The 26,051-nt window shown below is 44.8% G+C and overlaps 1 protein-coding gene across 1 annotated transcript; it reads right to left on the reverse strand.

Moving 5' to 3' along the window:
* Positions 1–832: 832 nt before the first annotated feature.
* Positions 833–6,282, reverse strand: sox19b (SRY-box transcription factor 19b). The gene is made up of 2 exons (XM_046318639.1): positions 5,219–6,282; positions 833–3,210 (listed from the first exon to the last, which is right to left on the reverse strand). The coding sequence occupies exons 1-2, from the start codon at positions 5,872–5,874 to the stop codon at positions 2,964–2,966; spliced, it is 903 nt and encodes a 300-aa protein (XP_046174595.1). The 5' UTR covers positions 5,875–6,282; the 3' UTR covers positions 833–2,963.
* Positions 6,283–26,051: the final 19,769 nt, after the last annotated feature.

Raw genomic sequence — 26,051 nt, forward strand, 5'->3', positions numbered from 1 at the left:
CCAGCCACCCGCTTTATCTCAGGAGAGGGGAGGGAGGGGGGTTTAACAGAAGAAGTAAATGATCGACCCTAAATCACTCTACACCACTCCCCCTTCTCCTCGCGCCTCTCCTGCACCCCGGACGCCTCTGTTCTTCTACCATCTCCCAAAACTTTTTGTCTGACTCCCTCGAAAGTTGTATTTTAAGCATCCCCAAGCATAACTGTGTCCACCTGTGGTGTCACTGTTTAAACGTAAACCCAGCTCGTTTTGATTGAGCGCGTGATGTCAGGCCTGCGATTGTTATTTTGTGTAATGATTTCCGCGGACAGATGAGGTATAACTCAAACAGCTGAGCTGCCATAGCTGAATAGGAGCAAATGAAAAATGTGTTGTAAAATATTAGCAGTCATCTTTATTACAAAAGCATAAAAACGTAGGTCCATTGGCTTGCTTTAACTATTGGATTAAGTTAGTATCCCGCACTTGAATTTATTTAAGCCTGTATTATGCTATTTATTTCTTAACTTTCCCCGACAAAATAGGCCATCTCAATCGAAATATAAATCCGGCTCCTAAAGATTCCCATATCAAAACCTTATTTGAATCGACCTCTCAATCTGACGTGTGTAATCTGTATTAACTGTACCAACTGGCACAATTTAAATCTATTCTGTGTCAGACATTTCCCATATAGAATAGCCTATGGTGCGTTATCGTTGTGAAAAGACTCAATTGAAAAAAAAAACGGAATAGGCCTACAAGAGTGCAGTGAACAATGTAGTATATCTTAGAAAATAAGTAATGGCTGAATGTTCCAAGAAACTGCTGAAAGCCTGCAACAAGAAATATATTTGTAGACCAGAGTTGTCATTTTTATTAATACTCGTCATCCTTGCCACATGTGAACATGAGTTTAAAAAAATGTAAAACCTTAGTATCCGGGCCTTAAAAATGTATACACTATACACATCAAATTGCAAGCCTTTTTCCTCATTACACACACACACCAGGATTGACCTAAATAAAAAAAACAGAATAAAGTTCAGTTTAACACACTTGGATTGCAATGTAAACAGTGTTTAATTATTAATTTAACCCTACCTCGACTTATAAAAAGTTATTAGGTACTAATTTCAATGTGACCAAGTTCATGCTTGTATTGCACAATACTAGGAGACTGTCAAAACAAGTTATATCAAATACATTTTTTTACTATATATAAAACTTTAAGCAGCACTGGTCGACTAAATTATCAGAAATGTGAGTTAGCAGAGTCAAATGAAGGAACATTAACCATCAGCCCCTAAGTCTTGTTCAAGCAACTTGAGATAAACTCCTTTTGTAGAATAATTAATAGGAAAATGTTACACAGTATCTGAAAATACCTCAAGTAGACATCTGACAGCTCGAATACAAAACATGAGAAGTTGGATAACAGAAGTTTATTGTAAAATAAAATTGTATTCTCCACTGTTAGTTGCCCAGGCAGTGTGTCATAACAGTACTTGGTTGAACAAGTCTAAAGAGTAGAAATTCATACACAGTTGCCAAACTAGAGAACATTAACATGTATTTGGTAAAAAAATATCTAGCGAAAACTTTGAGCCGAAGTAAACAATTAAATTGAATGCAGAATTTGTATAACAGTTAAGAGTGTTCTATGAACAAAGTTAAAACCTGCAGAATACAGAGGGTATTTGAACAGTAAGCAGTATAGCAACTTGGGACTTTGCCAGCAGCGTAAACTCCAAACATTTACAAAAAAAAGGGTCAAAATAGTTGACTAACAAACAATATGGTGCATTAACTCATTGCAGGAACAAGGCATAATGTTAACTTTAAACCATGCTGTTATGTTAAACATTTTATACTCAAACTAAACTCAAATGCATTGGTATGTGGTTTGGACAGTTGCAGCTACTAAACAGGAGTTAAAATCATTTAATGTACTGTTTTCCATTGTATTCAGTGAACTCATGAGATTGGACAACAGACTATACCATGTCATCCTATGGGATCGGATTGGCTTTAAAAACAAGAGCACATAAGAGGCCATACATACATCTTTTTTAGAAGTCACTTCATTCAAGTTATGTGCATTTCTCCATCTAGTTCACTTCACTAGTAGGCATCTAGTTGATTTGAGATGATCCGTTTGGAGAGAGGCCCCATTGGGCCACACGCACCCCCAGTTCTGGAATCAGAATCTTTTCAAGCCTTGTGGCAGGTCATGTGATTTGTATGTCACTGGCCTTTGGAGGACCTTGATTGGCTAACCCAGTTCCCAGTGTGTTGTGTTCCTGTGGTGGGGCCCCTCCATTGTGGGTTTTGTGCTTGGGTCCCAAATGGCATCCTATTCCCTTTATAGTGCACTACTTCTGACCAGGGCCCATAGTGCTCGGATCCTAATTTGTGCATGATGGGTAATAGGGTGCCATTTGACAGAAGTCGTGTCTCCATCCCGGTTGGTTTAGGTCGTGATGATTACCCATCAACCCAAGGGGCCGACGCTACCATGCCAGTAGGAGAATACAATTGAATGTTGTGAAGATTATGGATTCTTGAAACATACATAGAGCCTGGGAGTTTCTGAACCAAGATTGTGGACGTCAAGGTCAGTTTTGTCAAAGAGAAAAAAATATATAATATGTACACAAACAAACGTTGTCATCATGGAGAGAAGTAAAGATCGTATGTACAATACAGCAGTCCTTCATAGTTCAAAGAGAAGGGACAGGTCTCCATCCAAACAGTGTATGGGAGACAAAACAAACCACCCAGTCTTGGGACGGGATGGGACGGACGAAGGGATTCTATTTAAAATTGCAGAGGTAGAAAAATAACCTTTCCTATAAAGTCACTGCTGTTTTTAATGCAACACAGAACCATAATGAGTGTGTCTAAGGCTGTGGTGTTCAGTTCCGGGGGTGCGTTTTAACTTGTGTCCGGGCACACCCAACATCAGTCCCAGTCACTACCCCTTAGATATGACTGAGGGGAACGGTCCCACTGAGATAGTGTTGCTGGACACTGTAGCCTCCTCTCTGGGCGGCCGGGTCACTGGCGTCCCCCCCGGGGATGTACATACTGATCATATCTCTCAGGTCCCCTTGGAGAGGCCCGCGGTGGTGGTTAGGTCCACCAGTCGGAGAGTGTGATACTGGCTCTGGCTTCACCATGGACATGACCGGGCTGGGCTGCTGGGTGCTGCTGCTGTAGGACATGGGGCTGGGGAGGCGAGATGGGTACAGTTAGCGACTGGACAATATCAATGTTATGCCATGCAATGTCAAAATGTGACATGCTACAGTGTAAAATGCTATGGTGTGACATTTTTGGGCCATGCAACTGAAGTCACAATTCAGGTAGAATTGTAGCATATATTGAACAACCCATTACACTATTCTATGAATCTGAAATGTTCTAATGATATCAACTTCAGTAGCACTATTAATTACAGAAAAGAATCTCAAAGTGCTTTCAAGCAACAACAAAAACTATTCAGAAAGCATTCAGCGGCTGGAAGGTTCTGTAACATCGCACCCTTTTGAAATAGCCTCAAACTCAATACAGTGTAATTTGCAGTTCAGTGAGTTTCATTTTAAATAGTTATTTTGTAAGAAAAGGGCATATTGATTGAAAGACCAACCCATCTGAATAAATATTATTATGATGCATAGACTTGATTGATGTGACCGACATGAAAGAACTGCCATTCACCCGAAGGGAGAGAGCCCAATACATGTGATGGAATTCACCATGTTTACAAAAGGCATGGGGCTTGGGACAGCTAGGGCAGGCCCAGACTGGTTAGGCCACCAACATGACTACCGCACTGTAAAGTGAATGACAGATATTCTCCTTTAGGTTCACTACAGCTAATCACAATTCACCATAAACCAACTCAACTTCAGGCGAGAACATTTTAAAATATACTTTTGTGTTATATTTTCTCTAGAAGAGGCCTGGAAGGCGGCATTGAAGCGGACTAGAGGATTGAGGGTGAAGGCCCACAAACAAAGCTTTCACATAGTGGGCCTCTTCACATGCTCATTCAAGTAAACAACCTATATATATCAAACAAGTAAACAACCTATATTAAACTCATATGAATAACCTTTTAAATATTGAGTAAAGTTCTTAAGACAAAAGGTAAGTCGCTCTGGATAAGAGCGTCTGCTAAATGACTTAAATTTAAATGTAGCATATTTTAACAAATTATTACAATTACAGTTCTAACTTACGAGTTTTAGGCCTACACAGGTTCTTTGGTAAAATAATCTAAATTATAATATCATAAAATATGTGCAGTAGATTTATCATTTCTGAAACAAAAAAACAAAACAAACAAAAGTGTTGGCTCTGTGCTGAGTGGGTGAGAGTTGTCGAGAGTCATGACACTGGGAATAATGAATCTTCCTTTCTGACAGGCTAGCAGATCCAGTTTGGCAACTCACAGATGATCAGATCCACTTGTGGGAGTGTATTGAAGTGTTTGCCCATGGGAATATTGACTATTGTAACTCAACTAATTAGATGGGATAAACCATTTAAAGACCATTATTCTAATTCTCAAATAGATACTTTAAAACCATAACGAAATAGGATAGGTAAAGACTACAAATATTGAAATATGCCTAGTGCAATTGACAAAGCAGTAAAAATGAAATGTTAAAGGGTTTAATAATTGATCTTGGCTTTCAGAATATCAGCCACAACGTATTATTGTGTTGTAATTAGGCCTAAGGTAGCCTATACCGATACCATTTAATTGAATTAAACAATTGGTTTTGATGATTAGGACATTGATTCTTCATCTTCAATAGCCTTCCACTGTTTGACTTCGAGAAAGTGAGTGCCTGGTTATCATTACAGATAACCATGCACTCGTTATCATTATTGATATCAAATCTTCCATTCAGATGATACTTTATATAGAGGCCATTTAAAGCAGGATACAAACTTTCAAGCAAGTGTTGAAGTAGACCAAGGTTTACGAGGGTGATCTCTTCAAGCTTACAATACTGAATAGACCAAATAATCTAATGAAACATGCTCAATTTAGTGGAGCTGACGGGCATAATGGAAAAAAAGTACACGCATCAACCTTTTAATTTAAAAGCTTTTAAACAATTACCCAAACAGGAATTACGTGTAGTCTAGGCGCATGTAACGCTACATGTCCCTCGAGTCATTTACAAGAACATGTGGAAGAATGGAACAGAACATAGCCTACCTGTAGGTGTTGGCTCCATTCATATACGTCTGTGCTGCAGTCATGGCCTGGGGATACTGGAGCGCGGACAGGTCATAGCGGTGCAGCTGCTGAGTGTAGCCGAGGGCCTCGTTCTGCATCCCAGCGTAACCTCCCGCCGGGCCCCACCCGTAGCTCTCCATTCTGGCGCTCCCACCTTGGCCCTGCGCGGCCGCTGCGGCCAGCAGGTTCCCGGCGGAGAGAGGGTACTTCGCCATCTGGTTGTCCTTCTTGAGCAGGGGCTTGGTCTTGCGCCGTGGCTTGTACTTGTAGTCGGGATAATCCTTCATGTGCACTGCCCTGAGGCGCTTGGCTTCGTCGATGAACGGCCGCTTCTCGGCGTCGGTCAGCAGCTTCCACTCCGCGCCAAGCCGCTTGCTGATCTCAGAATTGTGCATCTTGGGGTTCTCCTGGGCCATCTTGCGGCGCTGGCCCCTGGACCACACCATGAAGGCATTCATGGGCCTTTTGACCTTGTCCATTGGGTCCCCGCCCGGAGGGCACACGGATTTGGACCCCAGGTGAGAGTTGCCAATGTTTCCAGTAACCGGGGACATGCCCTGGGCCGTTTGGTGGTGGTGCTGCTGTTGCTGTTGTTGCCCAGAAGGCTTCAGCTCGTGTTCCATCATGCTATACATTGTTTGGAACTTTGAAAGTGTCGCAGTTTAAAAAAAAAATCTAATAAAAAATTGATAACTAAACTAAACAGTCACAGCCTCTGTCGCCTGTTAAAGGCGAAGCCGAACGCACCAAATGTTCCTAATTAACTAATAAGAACACAGAAGACACACCCGCTTCGAACCACAGGGATTAAATTACGAGTTGGTGTGTAAAGTGGTCATTACCTCAATCATGGAAGAGAAACGTAAACTCGAAATGTTTGCGCTGTTTTAAAAACAAACAGTCCTTCAGTCAGCAGGTTCTCGGCGCAGTTGCAGACAACCACTTGTAGCGCTTCGATTCTCTCAAACTGAAGAGACCTGCGTGACGACAAGAAGTTCTTCCCTTTCACTTGTGTTTTTTCGAGATAATTGTATTCTAAGAGTCGGGACCAATCCCTGGGCGCGATGGGCTTCCGCCGTGCGCGCGCTCATTTGCATCACCATAGGTGGGTCCGGCGCGAGCTGCATGTGCTGGAAGAGCGGGCACTTGTTGTTGAGCAAAAGAAAGCGTGTGAGAGAGACCGTGTGCTTTTCAATGAGAAGAGGGAATAATCCCGATACACCCATTTAAAAGTGTGTTTTTAGCTCCAATTATTATAATGAAACGTTTAAAAATCATTCGATGGCATTGGTAGTTTGGCACACAGCGTGCGCATGGATCGGTGTGTAGAAAATTGGTCTACTTGCTGTGCTTCCATGATTAAGAGTAAAACACATAACATGTAAACGTATGATAAAACATTAATATATTTTAACACATTTAATCGATGTATTTCTTTCATGATAATGTCAAGACAATTCTAAGGCTATTGAAAAGAAGGTTACTTCAGTTGCACTTGTAACCACAACAACAAAGTCCACAACAACAGCAAAAATAATTTTACCAAACGAATCGACACAGGGTGTTGTGTCAGAGTGTGTCTGCTGATTTCCTAGACGTCTGACCTCGTTCAAACTATTGTTAGCCTATAAAGACGTATGCGGCTTCTTTACATGGTATTGATACGATTACAATGGTGCAAAGAATTCCCGTGGGGTTCCATGAGAATGAGGTCTGTTGGTTCAGCCAAATAGACGCTTTTCTAATGCTGGAGATCCAATAGAATACCGGTAGGTCAATGTTTCCCAAACCGACCAGGGGCATTCTGGCTCTCTATCAACCCAGTACCTAACTTCATTCTTGCTTTCATACTATTATTTTTGAAAGGAAAAAGACCAGTCATCATTCAAGTGATGTCTAGCAGATAGATAGGGCTTTGCTCCTCTCCAAGCTCCATCAAAGGTCAGATAAGGACAAATCATTTCCCACAGGGCACAGAAGTCAATTCAACATATATTCCAAGTTAGTTCAACTTCATTTCAACATGGAAACAAAGTTAATTCAAACAGTGTGTACCCAGCTGGTTGGAATCACTTGATACCATACAAGTGGAAATCTTTGTATAATATATATACAGACAATGTGTACATAATAAATAGATTCTTTCATTTTATTAATATGTTCAAGGCACTTTTAAAGTGTTTTTCATTTGGCTACTTTGAAACAGGTAATGGTGTGGTCAGGTCACGGTAACGTCTTTAGTTGCTCTCTGAGGTGTCTAGCATGCAGATGACACACATATGTGTGTGTGTGTGTGACACTAGCTTTGGCCCATGGGAAGTTTCCAGGCCAGCTCTCAGGTTAGAAATGAGCCCCCCACCTTCCCAATAGGTGAGCCAGTTTCTGTGAGAGTGACCTGTTTGACACCTGACTGACAGACATTATACATCTCTCTCTCTCTCCCTCTCTCTGTCTCGCTGTGTTTGGGTCTCAGTGTGTGCTTGAGGGGCAGGTGTGTTAAAGGGTGTTTTGGGTAGCAGGTGTGTGTAAGTGTGTGAGAGGGAGAAAGTGTGTTAGATGCAGGTCTTTGTCACATAAGAGTGTGTGTGTGTGTGTGTGTGTGTGTGTGTGTGTGTGTGTGTGTGTGTGTGTGTGTGTGTGTGTGTGTGTGTGTGTGTGTGTGTGTGTGTGTGTGTGTGTGTGTGTGTGTGTGCGCGTGTGTGTGCGTGTGTGTGTGTGCGTGTGTGTGTGTGTTCTGTATAGGGATATAGAGTGCAGGTGTGCTGAGTGGGACAGTTTCTTCGTGAGACATCTGGCTGACAAGATAAAACAGATTCTGTGAAAGTGACCTGGTTGACACCTTATTGACACACATTATAAATCTCTCTGTCAATTCAATTTCAATTTAAGGGCTTAATTGGCATGGGAAACATATGAACTAGATAATAAACAAAAGTTAACAATAAACATTACACTCACAAAAGTTCCAAAAGAATAAAGACATTACAAATGTCATTATCTACAAATAGATGAAGTACAAAAGGGAAAATAAATCAACTTAAACATGGGTTGTATTTACAATTGTGTTTGTTCTTCACTGGTTGCCCTTGTGTCTCTCAATTCAATTTCAATTTAAGGACTTTATTGGCATGGGAAACATATGTCAACATTGCCAAAGCAAGTGAAGTAAATAATAAACAAAAGTGAACAGTAAACATTACACTCACAGAAGTTCCAAAATAATAAACACATTTCAAATCTCTCTCTCTCTACCCCTCTCTCTCTGTCTGGCTGTGTTTGGGTCTCTGTGTGCTTGAGGGGCAGGTGCATTGAAGGGTGTTTTGCGTCGCAGGTGTGTGTAAGTGTGTGAGAGGGAGAAAGTGTGTTAGATGCAGGTGTTAGATGCAGGTGTTCGTCATGTAAGAGTGTGGTGTTTGTGTATGTTCTGTTTAGGCTCCTAGAGTGCAGGTGTGCTGAGTGGGGGAGAAAAGCCTTAGAGAGTGTGTGCATGTGTGTGTATGTATGTGTGTGAGCGTGTGTGTGTTTTCTGGTGAGGCCAGGTGTTGGTCTCGGTTGGTGACTGACAGTAACGCTCAGACACCAATCAAACCAGGGATTGTGGGGCTCCACTCTGCCGTTTCCGTTTCCAAGACAACCCCCTTTGGAATCTTTTCCAACACTCCCTCCCTTTCTCCTCTCTCCTCCCTTCACTCTCTCTCTCTCTTATTTTACATTCAGTTTTGCAGTCTATTTTTTTTCTTGTTTTTTCCCTTTTTCTTCTACAAAAACAACTCTCTTACTCAGGACCTCTGCCCCAGTCTCTCTCTCTCTCACACACACACACACACACACACACACACACACACACACACACACACACACACACACACACACACACACACACACACACACACACACACACACACACACACACACACACACACACACACACACACACACACACACACACACACACACACACTTTCCCCCCCCTCTCTCCCTACACACATTCACATATATATACCAGCCACCACTTTGCCACTCTTTGTCAATGTTAAAATCCTGTTTCCAAGTCCCTGAAAGTTTAAATCTGCAGCAGCAAGTTGCAACAAGGTTTTCCATTCCTACTGCTTGACAAAAGCCCAGCCACTCACACCATTGTCCGGGGCTTTCCTTAAATACTAATGGACTGATGCGGCAGCACCTGTGCTATTGTACTGTCTGTTTACTATTAGAGCTTACTAATCACTTAAATGTGGGGTTCGTTCACATTTCTACACGTGCCTTGGGATATGAGTATAGACTACACAGCCTATATTCTGTCTGTGACCGATGTTGTTGGGAAATCTAATACGAATCTGAAATAAATAGGATCACATATCTGAGTGATTTCTGTCATGATTTTAGTGGTTTGTAGTAGAGGTCTTCTCGAGTCCAAAAAGTTGGACCCGGAACCGAACGGACCTGAGAATAATCCGACCCAAACCAGAATAGACTCGGCAACAACCAGACCTAGACCCCACTCGTACCCTAATGAGTCCGTGTCTAGACCAGACCCGATTGGACCCAAGTTGCTCTTCTGGTTCACAAATTGGCCCTTATATGTTGGCTGGGCTTTCTATAAGTAAATTAAAATCCCCCTTTAGCGTAAAATGAATATGTATACAGTACCAGTAAAAAGTTTGGACACACCTACTCATTCAAGGCTTTTTCTTTATTTTTACAATTTTTTACATTGTAGAAAAATAGTGAAGACATCAAAGTTATGAAATAATTAATATGGAATCATGTAGTAACCAAAAAAAAGTGTTAAACAAATCAAAACATATTTTATATTTTAGTTTCTTCAAAGTAGCCACCCTTTGCCTCGATAACAGCTTTGAACATGCTTGGCATTCTCTCAACCAGCTTCACCTGGAATGCTTTTTCAACAGTCTTGAAATTGTTCCCACATATGGTGAGCACTTGTTGGCTGCTTTTCCTTCACTCTGCGGTCCAACTCAATCCCAAACCATCTCAATTGGGTTGAGGTCGGGTGATCAATTCAATTTATTTGTCACATGCACTGAATACAACAAGTGTAGACCTTACCCTGAAATGCTTACTTACAAGCCCTTAACCAACAGTGCAGTTCAAGAAGAGATAAGAAAATATTGACCAAATACACTAAAGTAAAAAATAGTAACACAATAACATAACAATAATGAGGCTATATACAGGGGGTACCTGTACCAAGTCAGTATGCAGGGGTACAGGTTAGTTGAGGTAATTTGTACATGTAGGTAGGGGCGAAGTGACTATGAATAGATAATAAACCGCGAGTAGCAGCAGTGTACAAAACAAATGGGGGGGGGGTCAGCAGTCTTATGGCTTGGGGGTAGAAGCTGTTAAGGAGTTTTGGTCTTAGACTTGGCTCTCCGATTGCGCTTGCCATGCGGTAATAGAGAATACAGTCTATGAGTTGTGTGACTAGAGCCTCTGACAATTTTATGGGCTTTCCTCTGACACGCCTATTATATAGGTCCTGGATTGCAGGAAGCTTGGCCCCCGTGATGTACTGGGCAGATGCCGAGCAGTTGCCATACAAGGCGGTGATGCAACTGGTCAGGATGCTCTCGATGGAGCAGCTGTAGAACTTTTAGAGAATCTGGGGACCCATGCCAAATCTCCTAAGGGGGAAAAGGTTTTGTCGTGCCCTCTTCACGACTGTCTTGGTGTGTTTGGACCATGATAGTTCGTTGGTGATATGTACACCAAAGAAGTTGAATCTCTCGACCTACTCCACTACAGCCCGTTAATGTTAATGGGGGCCTGTTCAGCCAGCCTTTTCATGTAGTCCACGATTAGCTCTTTTGTCTTGCTCACATTGAGGGAGAAGTTGTTGCCCTGGCACCACAATGTGCAGGTTCTCTAAACTCCTCCCTAGAGGCTGTCTCATCACTGTCGGTGATCTGACCTACCACTGTTGTGTCGCCAGCAAACTTAATGATGGTGTTGGAGTCGTGTTTGGCCATGCAATCGTGGGTGAACAGGGAGTACAGGAGGGGACTAAGTACACACCCCTGAGGGGCCCCAGTGTTGAGGATCAGCATGGCAGATGAGTTGTTGCCTACCATTACCACCTGGGGGCGGCCCGTCAGGAAGTCCAGGATCCAATTGTAGAGGGACGTGTTTAGTCCCAGGGTCCTTAGCTTAGTGATGAGCTTCGTGGGCACTGTGGTGTTGAACGCTGAGCTGTAGTCAATGAACATAATTTTTACATAGGTGTTCCTTTTGTCCACGTGGGAAAGGGCAGTGTGGAGTGCGATTGAGATTGCGTCATCTTTGGATCTGTTGGGGCGGTATGGTAGATAGGGTTTCTGGGATGATGGTGTTGATGTGAGCCATGGCCAGCCATTCAAAGCACTTCATGGCTACAGATGTGAGTGGTAGTCATTTAGGCAGGTTACCTTAGTGTTCTTGGGCACAGGGACTATGGTGGACTGCTTAAAACATGTTGGTATTACAGACTCGGTCAGGGAGAGGTTGAAAATGTCAGCGAAGACACCTGCTAGTTGGTCCGCTCATGCTCACAGTACACGTCCTGGTAATCCATCTGGCCCTGCGGCCTTGTGAATGTTGACCTGTCTAAAGGTCTTACTCACAATTTCATGGACACTGTAAAGTCCATGGAGAATAAGAGCGCCACCTCCCAGCTGCCCACTGCACTGAGGTTAGGAAACACTGTCACAACTGATACATCTACGATAATCGAGAATTTCAATAAGCATTTATCTACGGCTGGCCATGCTTTCCACCTGGCTACCACTACCCTGGCCAACAGCTCTGCACACCCCGCAGCAACTTTCCCAAGCCTCCCCACTTCTCCTTCACCCAAATCCAGATAGCTGATGTTCTGAAAAAGCTGCAAAATCTGAACCACTACAAATCAGCTGGGCTAGACAAATTGGACCCTCTCTATCTAAAATTATCCGCCTCAATTGTTGCAACCCCTATTACTAGCCTGTTCAACCTCTCTTTCGTATCGTCTGAGATCGCTAAAGATTGGAAAGCTGCTGCGGTCATCCCCCTCGTCAAAGGGGGAGACACTCTAGACCCAAACTGTTACAGACCCATATCTATCTATCCGAGCTGGTCATGGGTGCACCTCAGCCACTCTCAAGGTCCTAAAATATATAATAACTGCCATTGATAAAAGACAGTACTGTGCAGCCATCTTCATCGACCTGGCTAAGGCTTTTGACTCTGTCAATCACTGCATTCTTATCGACAGACTCTTTTCTCTGTAAAAATCAATGATGTCGCTCTTGCTGCTGGTGATTCTCTGATCCACCTCTACGCAGACGACACCATTCTGTATACTTGTGGCCCTTCTTTGGACACTATGCTAACAAACTTCCAGACGAGCTTCAATGCCATAGAACACTCCTTCAGTGGCCTCCAACTGCTCTTAAATGCAAGTCAAACTAAATGCATGCTCTTCAACTGATCGCTGCCCACACCCGCACGCCCATCTAGCATCACTACTCTGGATGGTTCTGACTTAGAATATGTGGACAACTACAAATACCTAGGTGTCTGGTTAGACTGTAAACTCTCCTTCCAGACTCACATTAAGCATCTCCAATCCAAAATGAAATCTAGAATCAGCTTCCTATTTTGCAACAAAGCCACTTTCACTTATGCTGCTAAATATACCCTTGTAAAACTGGCTATCCTACCTATCCTTGACTTCGGCGATGTAATTTACAAAATAGCCTCCAACACTCTACTCAGCAAATTGGATGTAGTCTATCACAGTGCCATCCGTTTTGTCGCCAAATCACCATATACTACCCATCACTGTGACCAGTATGCTCTTGTTGGCTTGCCCTCTCTTCATATTTGTCGCCAAACCCACTGGCTCCAGGTCATCTATAAGTCTTTGCTATGTAAAGCCCCGCCTTATCTCAGCTCACTGGTCACCATAACAACACCCACCCGTAGCATGCACTCCAGCAGGTATATTTCACTGGTCATCCCCAAAGCCAACTCCTCATTTGGCCACCTTTTCTTCCAGTTCTCTGCTGCCAATGACTGGAACGAATTGCAAAAATCACTGAAGCTGGAGAGTTAAATCTCCCTCACTAATTTTAAGCAACAGCTGTCAGAGCAGCTTACTGATCATTGTACCTGTATACAGCCCATCTGTAAATAACCCACCCAACTACCTCATCCCCATATTGTTATTTATTTATTTTTCCTTTGCACCCCAGTATCTCTACTTGCACATCATCTTCTGCACATCTATCACTCCAGTGTTAATGCTAAATGGTTATTATTTTGCCATTATGGCCTATTTATTTCCTTACCTCCCTAAGCTTACTACATTTTCAGACACTATATATATATTTTTTCTATTGTGTCACACAAATCATCAAAGAACCCACCAGGTACAACCCTAACTCTGTAAGCAAGGGCACCCTCATAGATGTCATCCTGACCAACTGGCCCTCCAAATACACCTCCGCTGTCTTCAACCAGGATCTCAGCGACCACTGCCTCATTGCCTGTATCCGCTACGGTGCCGCAGTCAAACGACCACCCCTCATCACTGTCAAACGCTCCCTAAAACACTTCTGTGAGCAGGCCTTTCTAATCGACCTGGCCCGGGTATCCTGGAAGGACATTGACCTCATCCCGTCAGTTGAGGATGCCTGGTCATTCTTTAAGAGTAACTTCCTCACCATTTTAGATAAGCATGCTCCGTTCAAAAAATGCAGAATTAAGAACAGATACAGCCCTTGGTTCACTCCAGACCTGACTGCCCTCGACCAGCACAAAAACATCCTGTGGCGGACTGCAATAGCATCAAACAGTCCCCGCGATATGCAACTGTTCAGGGAGGTCAGGAACCAATACACGCAGTCAGTCAGGAAAGCTAAGGCCAGCTTCTTCAGGCAGAAGTCTGCATCCTGTAGCTCCAACTCCAAAAAGTTCTGGGACACTGTGAAGTCCATGGAGAACAAGAGCACCTCCTCCCAGCTGCCCACTGCACTGAGGCTAGGGAACACGGTCACCACCGACAAATCCATGATTATCGAAAACTTCAACAAGCATTTCTCAACGGCTGGCCATGCCTTCCGCCTGGCTACTCCTACCTCGGCCAACAGCCCCGGCCCCCCCGCAGCTCCTCGCCCAAGCCTCTCCAGGTTCTCCTTTACCCAAATCCAGATAGCAGATGTTCTGAAAGAGCTGCAAAACCTGGACCCGTATAAATCAGCTGGGCTTGACAATCTGGACCCTCTATTTCTGAAACTATCCGCCGCCATTGTCGCAACCCCTATTACCAGCCTGTTCAACCTCTCATTCATATCGTCTGAGATCCCCAAGGACTGGAAAGCTGCCGCAGTCATCCCCCTCTTCAAAGGGGGTGACACCCTGGACCCAAACTGTTACAGACCTATATCCATCCTGCCCTGCCTATCTAAGGTCTTCGAAAGCCAAGTCAACAAACAGGTGACTGACCATCTCGAATCCCACCGTACCTTCTCCGCTATGCAATCCGGTTTCCGAGCCGGTCACGGGTGCACCTCAGCCACACTCAAGGTACTAAACGACATCATAACCGTCATCGATAAAAGACAGTACTGTGCAGCCGTCTTCATCGACCTTGCCAAGGCTTTCGACTCTGTCAATCACCATATTCTTATCGGCAGACTCAGTAGCCTCGGTTTTTCGGATGACTGCCTTGCCTGGTTCACCAATTACTTTGCAGACAGAGTTCAGTGTGTCAAATCGGAGGGCATGTTGTCCGGTCCTCTGGCAGTCTCTATGGGGGTGCCACAGGGTTCAATTCTCGGGCCGACTCTTTTCTCTGTATATATCAATGATGTTGCTCTTGCTGCGGGCGATTCCCTGATCCACCTCTACGCAGACGACACCATTGTATACACTTTCGGCCCGTCATTGGACACTGTGCTATCTAACCTCCAATCGAGCTTCAATGCCATACAACACTCCTTCCGTGGCCTCCAACTGCTCTTAAACGCTAGTAAAACCAAATGCATGCTTTTCAACCGATCGCTGCCTGCACCCGCATGCCCGACTAGCATCACCACACTGGATGGCTCCGACCTTGAATATGTGGACACCTATAAGTACCTAGGTGTCTGGCTAGACTGCAAACTCTCCTTCCAGACCCATATCAAACATCTCCAATCGAAAATCAAATCAAGAATCGGCTTTCTATTCCGCAACAAAGCCTCCTTCACTCACGCTGCCAAGCTTACCCTAGTAAAACTGACTATCCTACCGATCCTCGACTTCGTCGACGTCATCTACAAAATTGCTTCCAACACTCTACTCAGCAAACTGGATGCAGTTTATCACAGTGCCATCCGTTTTGTCACTAAAGCACCTTGTACTACCCACCACTGCGACTTGTATGCTCTAGTCGGCTGGCCCTCGCTACATATTCGTCGCCAGACCCACTGGCTTCAGGTCATCTACAAGGCCATGCTAGGCAAAGCTCCGCCTTATCTCAGCTCACTGGTCACGATGGCAACACCTATCCGTAGCACGCGCTCCAGCAGGTGTATCTCATTGATCATCCCTAAAGTCAACACCTCATTCGGCCGCCTTTCGTTCCAGTACTCTGCTGCCTGTGACTGGAACGAATTGCAAAAATCGCTGAAGTTGGAGACTTTTATCTCCCTCACCAACTTCAAACATTAGCTAGCTGCAGCTGTACATAATCTATTGGTAAATAGCACACCAATTTTCACCTACCTCATGCCCACAGTTTTTATTTATTTACTTTTCTGCGCTTTTGCACACCAATATCTCTTGCTTTATCTTGGCCAGGTCGCAGTTGCAAATGAGAACCTGTTCTCAACTAGCCTACCTGGTTAAATAAAGGTGAAATAAATAAAATAAATAAAAAAATATTGACTGTATGTTTGTTTATCCCATGTGTAACTCTGTGTTGTTTGTGTCGCACTGCTTTGCTTTTTCTTGGCCAGGTTGCAGTTGTAAATGAGAACTTGTTCTCAACTGGCCTACCTGGTTAAATAAAGGTGAAATAAAAAAATAAAAAAACATTTGCTGTGGAGAGCGTGATCACACAGTCTTCCAGTACATGCTCTCATGCATGTTTCAGTGTTATTTGCCTCGAAGCGAGCATAGAAGTAGTGTAGCCCGTCTGGTAGGCTCGTGTCACTGGGCAGCTCTCGGCTGTGCTTCCCTTTGTAGTCTGTAATAGTTTGCAGGCCCTGCCACATTCGATGAGCTTCAGAGCCGGTGTAGTATGACTCAATCTTAGTCCTGTTTTGACGCTCTGCCTCTTTGATGGTTTGTCTTTGTAGCAATTCAACCATGAAGGCCTGATTCACGCAGTCTCCTCTGAACAGTTGATGTTGAGATGTGTCTGTTTCTTGAAATCTGTGAAGCATTTATTTGTGCTGGGATCTGAGGTGCAGTTAACACTAATGAACTTATCCTCTGCAGCAGAGGTAACTCTGGGTCTTCCTTTCCTGTGGTGGTCCTCATGAGAGCCAGTTTCAACATAGCGCTGTAACGGTTCTCTTTAGGTGAAGTAGAGTCAGACCAAAATGTGGTGTATCTATTGCAATCCATGTTTAATGAAACAAAGTAAACACGAACCAAATACAAAAACAATAAACGTACCACGAAAACCGAAACAGCCTAATACTGGTGCAAAGTAACACAGAGACAGTAACAAGGACAATCACCCACAAAACCCAACAGGCTACCTAAATATGGTTCCCAATCAGAGACAATGACGAACACCTGCCTCTGATTGAGAACCATATCAGGCCAAACATAGAACTCAACAAACTAGACATGTAACATAGAATGCCCACTCAGCTCACAAAACATAGAAACATACAAAGCAAACTATGGTCAGGGTGTGACAGTACCCCCCCCCCCCCCCCCCCCAAGGTGCGGACTCCGGCCGCAAAACCTGAACCTATTGGGGAGGGTCTGGGTGGGCATCTGTCCGCGGTGGCGGCTCTGGTGCTGGGCGTGGTCCCCACTTCACCATAGTTTTAGTCCCCCACCTTGTCCGCTTCCGTGGCCTCAGAACCATGGTGACCCTACTTAATGACCCCACTGGACTGAGGGGCAGCTGCTCGGGACAGAGGGGCAGCTGCTCGGGACAGAGGGGCAGCTGCTCGGGACAGAGGGAGTCTGGCACCTCTGGGCAGAGAGGGTCTGGCGCCTCTGGGCAGAGGGGGTCCGGCAGCTCTGGGCAGAGGGGGGCCGGCAGCTCTGGGCAGAGGGGCTCCGGCAGCTCTGGGCAGAGGGGCTCCGGCAGCTATGGGCAGAGGGGCTCCGGCAGCTCTGGGCAGAGGGGCTCCGGCAGCTCTGGGCAGAGGGGCGGAAGCTCGGGACAGAGGGGCAGAAGCTCAGGACAGACGGGAGCACCTGTACAGATGAGCCGGAGAGACAGCCTGGTGCGGGGGGCTGCCACCGGAGGGCTGGTGCGTGGAGGTGGTGACGGATAGACCGGACCGTGCAGGCACACTGGAGCTCTTGAGCACCGAGCCTGCCCAACTTTACCCGGTTGAATGGTCCCGGTCGCCCTGCCAGTGCGGCGAGGTGGAATAGCCCGCACTGGGCTATGCAGGCGAACCGGGGACACAGTGCGCAAGGCTGGTGCCATGTAAGCCGGCCCAAGGAGACGCACTGGAGACCAGCTGCGTAGAACCGGCTTCATGGCACTTGGCTCAATGCTCACTCTAGCCCGGCCGATACGCGGAGCTGGAATGTACCGCACCGGGCTATGCACCCGCAATGGGGACACCGTGCGCTTCACAGCATAACACGGTGCCTGTCCGGTTTCTCTAGCCCCCCGGTAAGCACAGGGAGTTTGCGCAGGTCTCCTACCTGGCATAGCCATACTCCCTGTGAGCCCCCTCCCAATAGATTTTTGGGGCTGACTCTCGGGCTTCCGTCCGCGCCACCGTGCTTGCTTCGCCAACTCCATTCTCCGATAACCTTCCGCGCACTGCTCCATCGAATCCCAGGCGGGCTCCGGCACTCTCCCTGGGTCGACCGCCCACCTGTCTATCTCCTCCCAAGAAGTATAGTCCATACTCTTGCAGTCCAAACCGTACTCCCATGTCCATTCCTCTTTGCGTTGCTGTTGCCCCTTACCACGCCACTTGGTCCTGTTGTGGTGGGTGATTCTGTAACAGTTCTCTTTTGGTGAAGTAGAGTCAGACCAAAATGTGGCGTGGCTATTGCGATCCATGTTTAATGAAACAAAGTAAACACAAATCAAATACAAAAACAATAAACGTACCACGAAAACCGAAACAGCCTAATACTGGTGCAAAGTAACACAGAGACAGTAACCAGGACAATCACCCACAAAACCCAACACCAAACAGGCTACCTAAATATGGTTCCCAATCAGAGACAATGACGAACACCTGCCTCTGATTGAGAACCATATCAGGCCAAACATAGAAGTCGACAAACTAGACATGTAACATAGAATGCCCATTCAGCTCACACCTTGACCAACCAAAACATAGAAACATACAAAGCAAACTATGGTCAGGGTGTGACAAGAGCTTGATGGTTTTTGCGATTGCACTTGAACAAATGTTCAAAGTTCTTGAAATGTTCTGCATTTACTGACCTTCATGTCTTAAAGTAATGATGGGCTGTTGTTTCTCTTTCCTTATTTGAGCTGTTCTTGCCATAATATGGACTTGGTCTTTAACCAAATAGGGCAATCTTCTGTATACCACCCCTACCTTGTCACAACACAACTGATTGGCTCAAACACATTAAGAAGGAAAGACATTTCACAAATGAACATTTAACAAGGCACACCTGTCATTTGAAATGCATTCCAGGTGACTACTTCACGAAGCTGGTTGAGAGAATGCCAAGAGTGTGCAAAGCTGTCATCAAGGCAAAGGGTGGCTAGTTTGTTTAACACTTTTTTTGGTTACTACATGATTCCATATGTGTTATTTTATAGTTGTGATGTCTTCACTATTATTCTACAATGTAGAACATAGTGAAAATAAAGAAAAAACGTTGAATGAGTAGTTTCCAAACTTTTGTCTGGTGCTGTATATATCTGCTATGGGCTATGCAGAGCCTTGGTCAGGTCCATTTGGGTCTACCAGCTGGAGTTAAATAGACCGAGAACCTAAAGAATCAAACCAACCCTGACCAAAGGGAAAAGTTTGAATTTTGGTCTTGGTCCGGGTCTCGGTATTTGGGTTCGGGTGGAGCCGTGAAGACCTCTAGTTTGTAGCCTATGATGTTACTTGGGCGACAATATAGGCTTATATAAGGCTAAAGTAACCTCTCCTTTAATTATTTTAAACACACTTGAAACTCAAGTCGATACCTGCAATAGCCTACATTCAGGAAGTTTCATTCAGGAACATTCAAAAACAACACACAAGAAAAAATGACAAGACCAAAGCGGATGTATAGTATTAGTTATGTCAATAGACAAATGTAGAGGATTAGTTTGGTGTTATAATATCAAGCCTTCCTTCTTTTTTTCCTCCATGTAACAGTTTCGGGGTCATTACCTATAATTATCTTCACACCGCTTCTCTCTCTTTCTCGCTCAATTCATTTCGAAGGACTTTATTGGCATGGGAAACATATGTTTACATTGCCAAAGCAAGTGAAATAGATAATAAATAAAAATGAAATAAACAATAAAAAATCAACAGTAAACATTACACTCAAATGTCGGCCCGGACGTTAAGAGACGCATCTGCCATCCTCAAGGCAGGTGTTGATGGGCGATACCTGCCAATAATGTCGGCTGTTGCCTACTGTGTGTGGATGACGACGGTAGCAGTGGCCGCTGTGCAGCCCGAATACTGGTTGCCGCATTGGGTGCATTTGCATTGGAAACAAATTTGCAGCAGCCTTATACACGACAATGCGCCTCGCTACATGATTTTTAACGGTGAATAAAATAAAGAGCGCGTTTAACCAGTGTGGAGTTTCGAATCTGGCACGTCATTACTTATATGTCAACCCTGAGGGAGGGATGGTGAGAAGTGTTTTCACCTCGGATAATGAGAGGGCTATCAGGAGAAATTCGCTGAATTGTTGGGGAATAAAATAAATACGGGAATTACCACACTGCTATAAGTGCCTGATAATCAGGTATTAACAGCCACAGGTATCAACATCACTTCTTTTGGAGTTTATAGGAAAAAATGAAATAATGTCTTGGTTAAAACATGTTTTAAACTACACTCATGTTGTCAGCATGACTTGCCTAGTTAAATAAAAGTAAAATAAAATAATAAATAGGCCATAAGTGAAGAAATATTTACAATTTAGCATTAACACTGGAGTGATAGATGTGCAGATGATGATGTGCAAGAAGGGATACTGGGATGCAAAAGAGCAAAAATAAATAACAATATGGGGATGAGGTAGTTGGGTGGGCTATTTACAGATGGGCTGTATACAGGTGCAGTGGTCGGTAAGCTGTTAGAGAGGGAGATATAAGTCTCCAGCTTCAGTGATTTTTGCAATTCATTCCAGTCATTGGCAGCAGAGAACGGGAAGGAAAGGCAGCCAAAGCAGGTGTTGGCTTTGGGGGTGACCAGTGAAATATACTGTACCTGGTGGAGCACGTGCTATGGGTGGGTGTTGCTATGGTGACCAGTGAGCTGAGATAAGGCGGGGCTTTACCTAGCAAAGACTTATAGATGACCTGGAGCCAGTGGGTTTGGCGACGAATATGTAGCGAGGGCCAGCCAACGAGAGCATACAGGTCGCAGTGTTGGGTAGTATATGGGGCTTTGGTGACAAAACAGATGGCACTGTGATAGACTACATCCAATTTGCTGAGTAGAGTGTTGGAGGCTATTTTGTAAATTACATCGCCGAAGTCAATGATTGGTAGGATAGTCCGTTTTACGAGGGTATGTTTAGCTTAATGTGAGTCTGGAAGGAGAATTTACAGTCTAACCAGACACCTAGGTATTTGTAGTTGTCCACATATTCTAAGTCAGAACCCGTCCAGAGCAGTGATGCTAGTCGGGCGGGTGCGGGCAGCGATCGGTTGAAGAGCATGCATTTAGTTTTACTAGCATTTAAGAGCAGTTGGAGGCCACGGAAGGAGTGTTGTATGGCATTGAAGCTCGTTTGGAGGTTTGTTAACACAGTATCCAAAGAAGGGCCAGAAGTATACAGAATGGTGTTGCCTGCATAGATGTGGATCAGAGAATCACCAGCAGCAAGAGCAACGTCATTGATTTTTACAGAGAAAAGAGTCCCTCGAGAATTGAACCATGTGGCACCCCCATAGAGACTGCCAGAGGTCCGGACAACAGGCCCTGCGATTTGACACACTGAACTCTATCTGAGAAGTAGTTGGTGAACCAGGCGAGGCAGTCATTTGAGAAACCAAGGCTATTGAGTCTGTCGATAAGAATGCAGTGATTGACAGAGTCGAAAGCCTTAGCCAGGTCGATGAAGACGGCTGCACAATACTGTCTTTTATTGATGGCGGATATGATATCGTTTAGGACCTTGAGCGTGGCTGAGGTGCACCCATGACCAGGTCGGAAACCAGATTGCATAGCGGAGAAGGTACGGTGGGATTCAAAATGGTCGGTGATCTGTTTGATAACTTTGCTTTCAAATCAAATCAAATCAAATCAAATCAAATTTTATTTGTCACATACACATGGTTAGCAGATGTTAATGCGAGTGTAGCGAAATGCTTGTGCTTCTAGTTCCGACAATGCAGTGATAACCAACAAGTAATCTAACTAACAATTCCAAAACTACTGTCTTATACACAGTGTAAGGGGATAAGGAACATGTACATAAGGATATATGAATGAGTGATGGTACAGAGCAGCATACAGTAGATGGTATCGAGTACAGTATATACATATGAGATGAGTGTGTAGACAAAGTAAACAAAGTGGCATAGTTAAAGTGGCTAGTGATACATGTGTTACATAAGGATGCAGTCGATGATGTAGAGTACAGTATATACATATGCATATGAGATGAATAATGTAGGGTAAGTAACATTATATAAGGTAGCATTGTTTAAAGTGGCTAGTGATATATTTACATCATTTCCCATCAATTCCCATTATTAAAATGGCTGGAGTTGGGTCAGTGTCAATGACAGTGTGTTGGCAGCAGCCACTCAGTGTTAGTGGTGGCTGTTTAACAGTCTGATGGCCTTGAGATAGAAGCTGTTTTTCAGTCTCTCGGTCCCAGCTTTGATGCACCTGTACTGACCTCGCCTTCTGGATGATAGCGGGGTGAACAGGCAGTGGTTCGGGTGGTTGATGTCCTTGATGATCTTTATGGCCTTCCTGTAATAACGGGTGGTGTAGGTGTCCTGGAGGGCAGGTAGTTTGCCCCCGGTGATGCGTTGTGCAGTCCTCACTACCCTCTGGAGAGCCTTACGGTTGAGGGCAGAGCAGTTGCCGTACCAGGCGGTGATACAGCCCGCCAGGATGCTCTCGATTGTGCATCTGTAGAAGTTTGTGAGTGCTTTTGGTGACAAGCCGAATTTCTTCAGCCTCCTGAGGTTGAATAGGCGCTGCTGCGTGGGTGAACAGGGAGTACAGGAGAGGGCTCAGAACGCACCCTTGTGGGGCCCCCGTGTTGAGGATCAGCGGGGAGGAGATGTTGTTGCCTACCCTCACCACCTTGGGGCGGCCCGTCAGGAAGTCCAGTACCCAGTTGCACAGGGCGGGGTCGAGACCCAGGGTCTCGAGCTTGATGACGAGCTTGGAGGGTACTATGGTGTTGAATGCCGAGCTGTAGTCGATGAACAGCATTCTCACATAGGTATTCCTCTTGTCCAGGTGGGTTAGGGCAGTGTGCAGTGTGGTTGAGATTGCATCGTCTGTGGACCTATTTGGGCGGTAAGCAAATTGGAGTGGGTCTAGGGTGTCAGGTAGGGTGGAGGTGATATGGTCCTTGACTAGTCTCTCAAAGCACTTCATGATGACGGAAGTGAGTGCTACGGGGCGGTAGTCATTTAGCTCAGTTACCTTAGCTTTCTTGGGAACAGGAACAATGGTGGCCCTCTTGAAGCATGTGGGAACAGCAGACTGGTATAGGGATTGATTGAATATGTCCGTAAACACACCGGCCAGCTGGTCTGCGCATGCTCTGAGGGCGCGGCTGGGGATGCCGTCTGGGCCTGCAGCCTTGCAAGGGTTAACACGTTTAAATGTCTTACTCACCTCGGCTGCAGTGAAGGAGAGACCGCATGTTTCCGTTGCAGGCCGTGTCAGTGGCACTGTATTGTCCTCAAAGCGGGCAAAAAAGTTATTTAGTCTGCCTGGGAGCAAGACATCCTGGTCCGTGACTGGGCTGGATTTCATCTTGTAGTCCGTGATTGACTGTAGACCCTGCCACATGCCTCTTGTGTCTGAGCCATTGAATTGAGATTCCACTTTGTCTCTGTACTGACGCTTAGCTTGTTTAATAGCCTTACGGAGGGAATAGCTGCACTGTTTGTATTCAGTCATGTTGCCAGACACCTTGCCCTGATTAAAAGCAGTGGTTCGCGCTTTCAGTTTCACGCGAATGCTTCCATCAATCCACGGTTTCTGGTTAGGGAATGTTTTTATCGTTGCTATGGGAACGACATCTTCGACGCACGTTCTAATGAACTCGCACACCGAATCAGCGTATTCGTCAATATTCCCATCTGACGCAATACGAAACATGTCCCAGTCCACGTGATGGAAGCAGTCTTGGAGTGTAGAGTCAGCTTGGTCTGAGAGTCAGCTTGGTCTCAAAGACTTTAGAAAGGCAGGGCAGGATAGATATGGGTCTGTAACAGTTTGGGTCTAGAGTGCCTCCCCCTTTGAAGATGGGGATGACAGCGGCAGCTTTCCAATCTTTAGAGATCTCAGACGATACGAAAGAGAGATTGAACAGGCTAGCAATAGGGCTTTTCTAATTTTAGAAAGAGAGGGTCCAGATTGTCTAGCCCAGCTGATTTGTAGGGTTCCAGATTTTGCAGCTCTTTCAGAACATCAGCTATCTGGATTTGGGTGAAGGAGAAGTGGGGGGGCTTGGGCAAGTTGCTGCAGGGGGTGCAGATCTGTTGGCCAGGGTAGTGGTAGCCAGGTGGAAGGCATGGCCAGTCGTCGAAAAATGCTTATTGAAATTCTCGGTGGTGACAGTGTTTCCTAGCCTCAGTGCAGTGGGCAGCTGGGAGGAGGTGGTCTTATTCTCCATGGACTTCAGAGTGTCCCAAAACTTTGTGGAATTTGTGCTACAGAATGCAAATTTCTGCTTGAAAAAGCTAGCCTTTTCTTTCCTTACTTGTATATTTTGGTTCCTAAATTCCCTGAGAAGTTGCATATCGCGGGGGCTATTTGATGCTAATGCAGCGTGCCACAGGATGATTTTGTGCTGGTCAATGGCAGTCAAGTCTGGAGTGAACCAAGGGCTATATCTGTTCTTAGTTATACATTTTTTAATGGGGCATGCTTATTTAAGATTTTCAGGAAAGCACTTTTAAAGAATATCCAAGCATCCTCTACTGACGGGTTGAGGTCAATATCCTTCCAGGATACCTGGGCCAGGTTGATTAGAAAGGATTTATAGAGCATTTGACAGTGATGAGGGGTGGTCGTTTGACCACGGACCCATTACGGACGCAGGCAATTAGGCAGTGATCGCTGAGATCCTGGTTGAAGACAGCAGAGGTGTATTTAGAGGGCAGGTTGGTCAGGATGATATCTTTGAGGGTGCCCTTGTTTACAGATTTAGGGTTGTACCTGGTAGGTTCCTTGATCACTTGTGTGAGATTGAGGGCATCTAGCTTAGATTGTAGGAAGTCCGGGGTGTTAAGCATATCCCAGTTTAGGTCACCTAACGGTACGAACTCTGAAGATAAATTGGGGGCAAGCAATTCATATATGGTGTCCAGGGCACAGCTGGGGGCTGAGGGTGTCTATAACAAGCGGCAACAGTGAGAGACTTCCTATTATTTTTTATTTATTGAATATTCAAAATATACAATATATTTGCAGTGAAGCCGCTCAACAACTACATCATACCAGTCATCCAACAGATTCAGAGCGACACACAGAAGCATCCAGGGTCAATGCCCGATCTACCACCAGGCCAAAAAACGTGAACCCAAACCCTCCAAGATCCCCCCACAGTTCCCCAATAGCTGTCCCTCAACCATTCGAGGCCCCTCCCACAGTCCCCCCCCAGGAAGAAAAATAAAAAATACAATTAATTCCATTCCCCACCCCCAAGAACCCCCCCAATGCATCAACAACCAAGAGAATGAACTAAAGAGAAATAAGGAAAAGACAGACGAAAACAGCAAACAATGCAAAAATAAATAAACGTAATCATAAATTTAAAACAAAGGACATCAAGGACAACTAAAATCATAACAGCAATGCCTACTGTACATGTTTGTGTGCATGTCTGGCACTATTACATGTATGTGTGTGTTCTTGTATGTGTTTATTTGAATGAGAGTGTGTGTATACAGTGGGGAGAACAAGAATTTGATACACTGCCGATTTTGCAGGTTTTCCTACTTACAAAGCATGTAGATGTCAGTCATTTTTAGCATAGGTACACTTCAACTGTGAGAGACGGAATCTATAAAAAATATCCAGAAAATCACATTGTATGATTTTTAAGTAATTAATTTGCATTTTATTGCATGACATAAGTATTTGATCACCTACCAACCAGTAAGAATTCCGGCTCTCACAGACCTGTTAGTTTTTCTTTAAGAAGCCCTCCTGTTCTCCACTGATTACCTGTATTAACTGCACCTGTTTGAACTCGTTACCTGTATAAAAGA

Source organism: Oncorhynchus gorbuscha, linkage group LG21, assembly GCF_021184085.1.
Source record: "Oncorhynchus gorbuscha isolate QuinsamMale2020 ecotype Even-year linkage group LG21, OgorEven_v1.0, whole genome shotgun sequence".
NCBI lineage: Eukaryota > Metazoa > Chordata > Actinopteri > Salmoniformes > Salmonidae > Oncorhynchus > Oncorhynchus gorbuscha.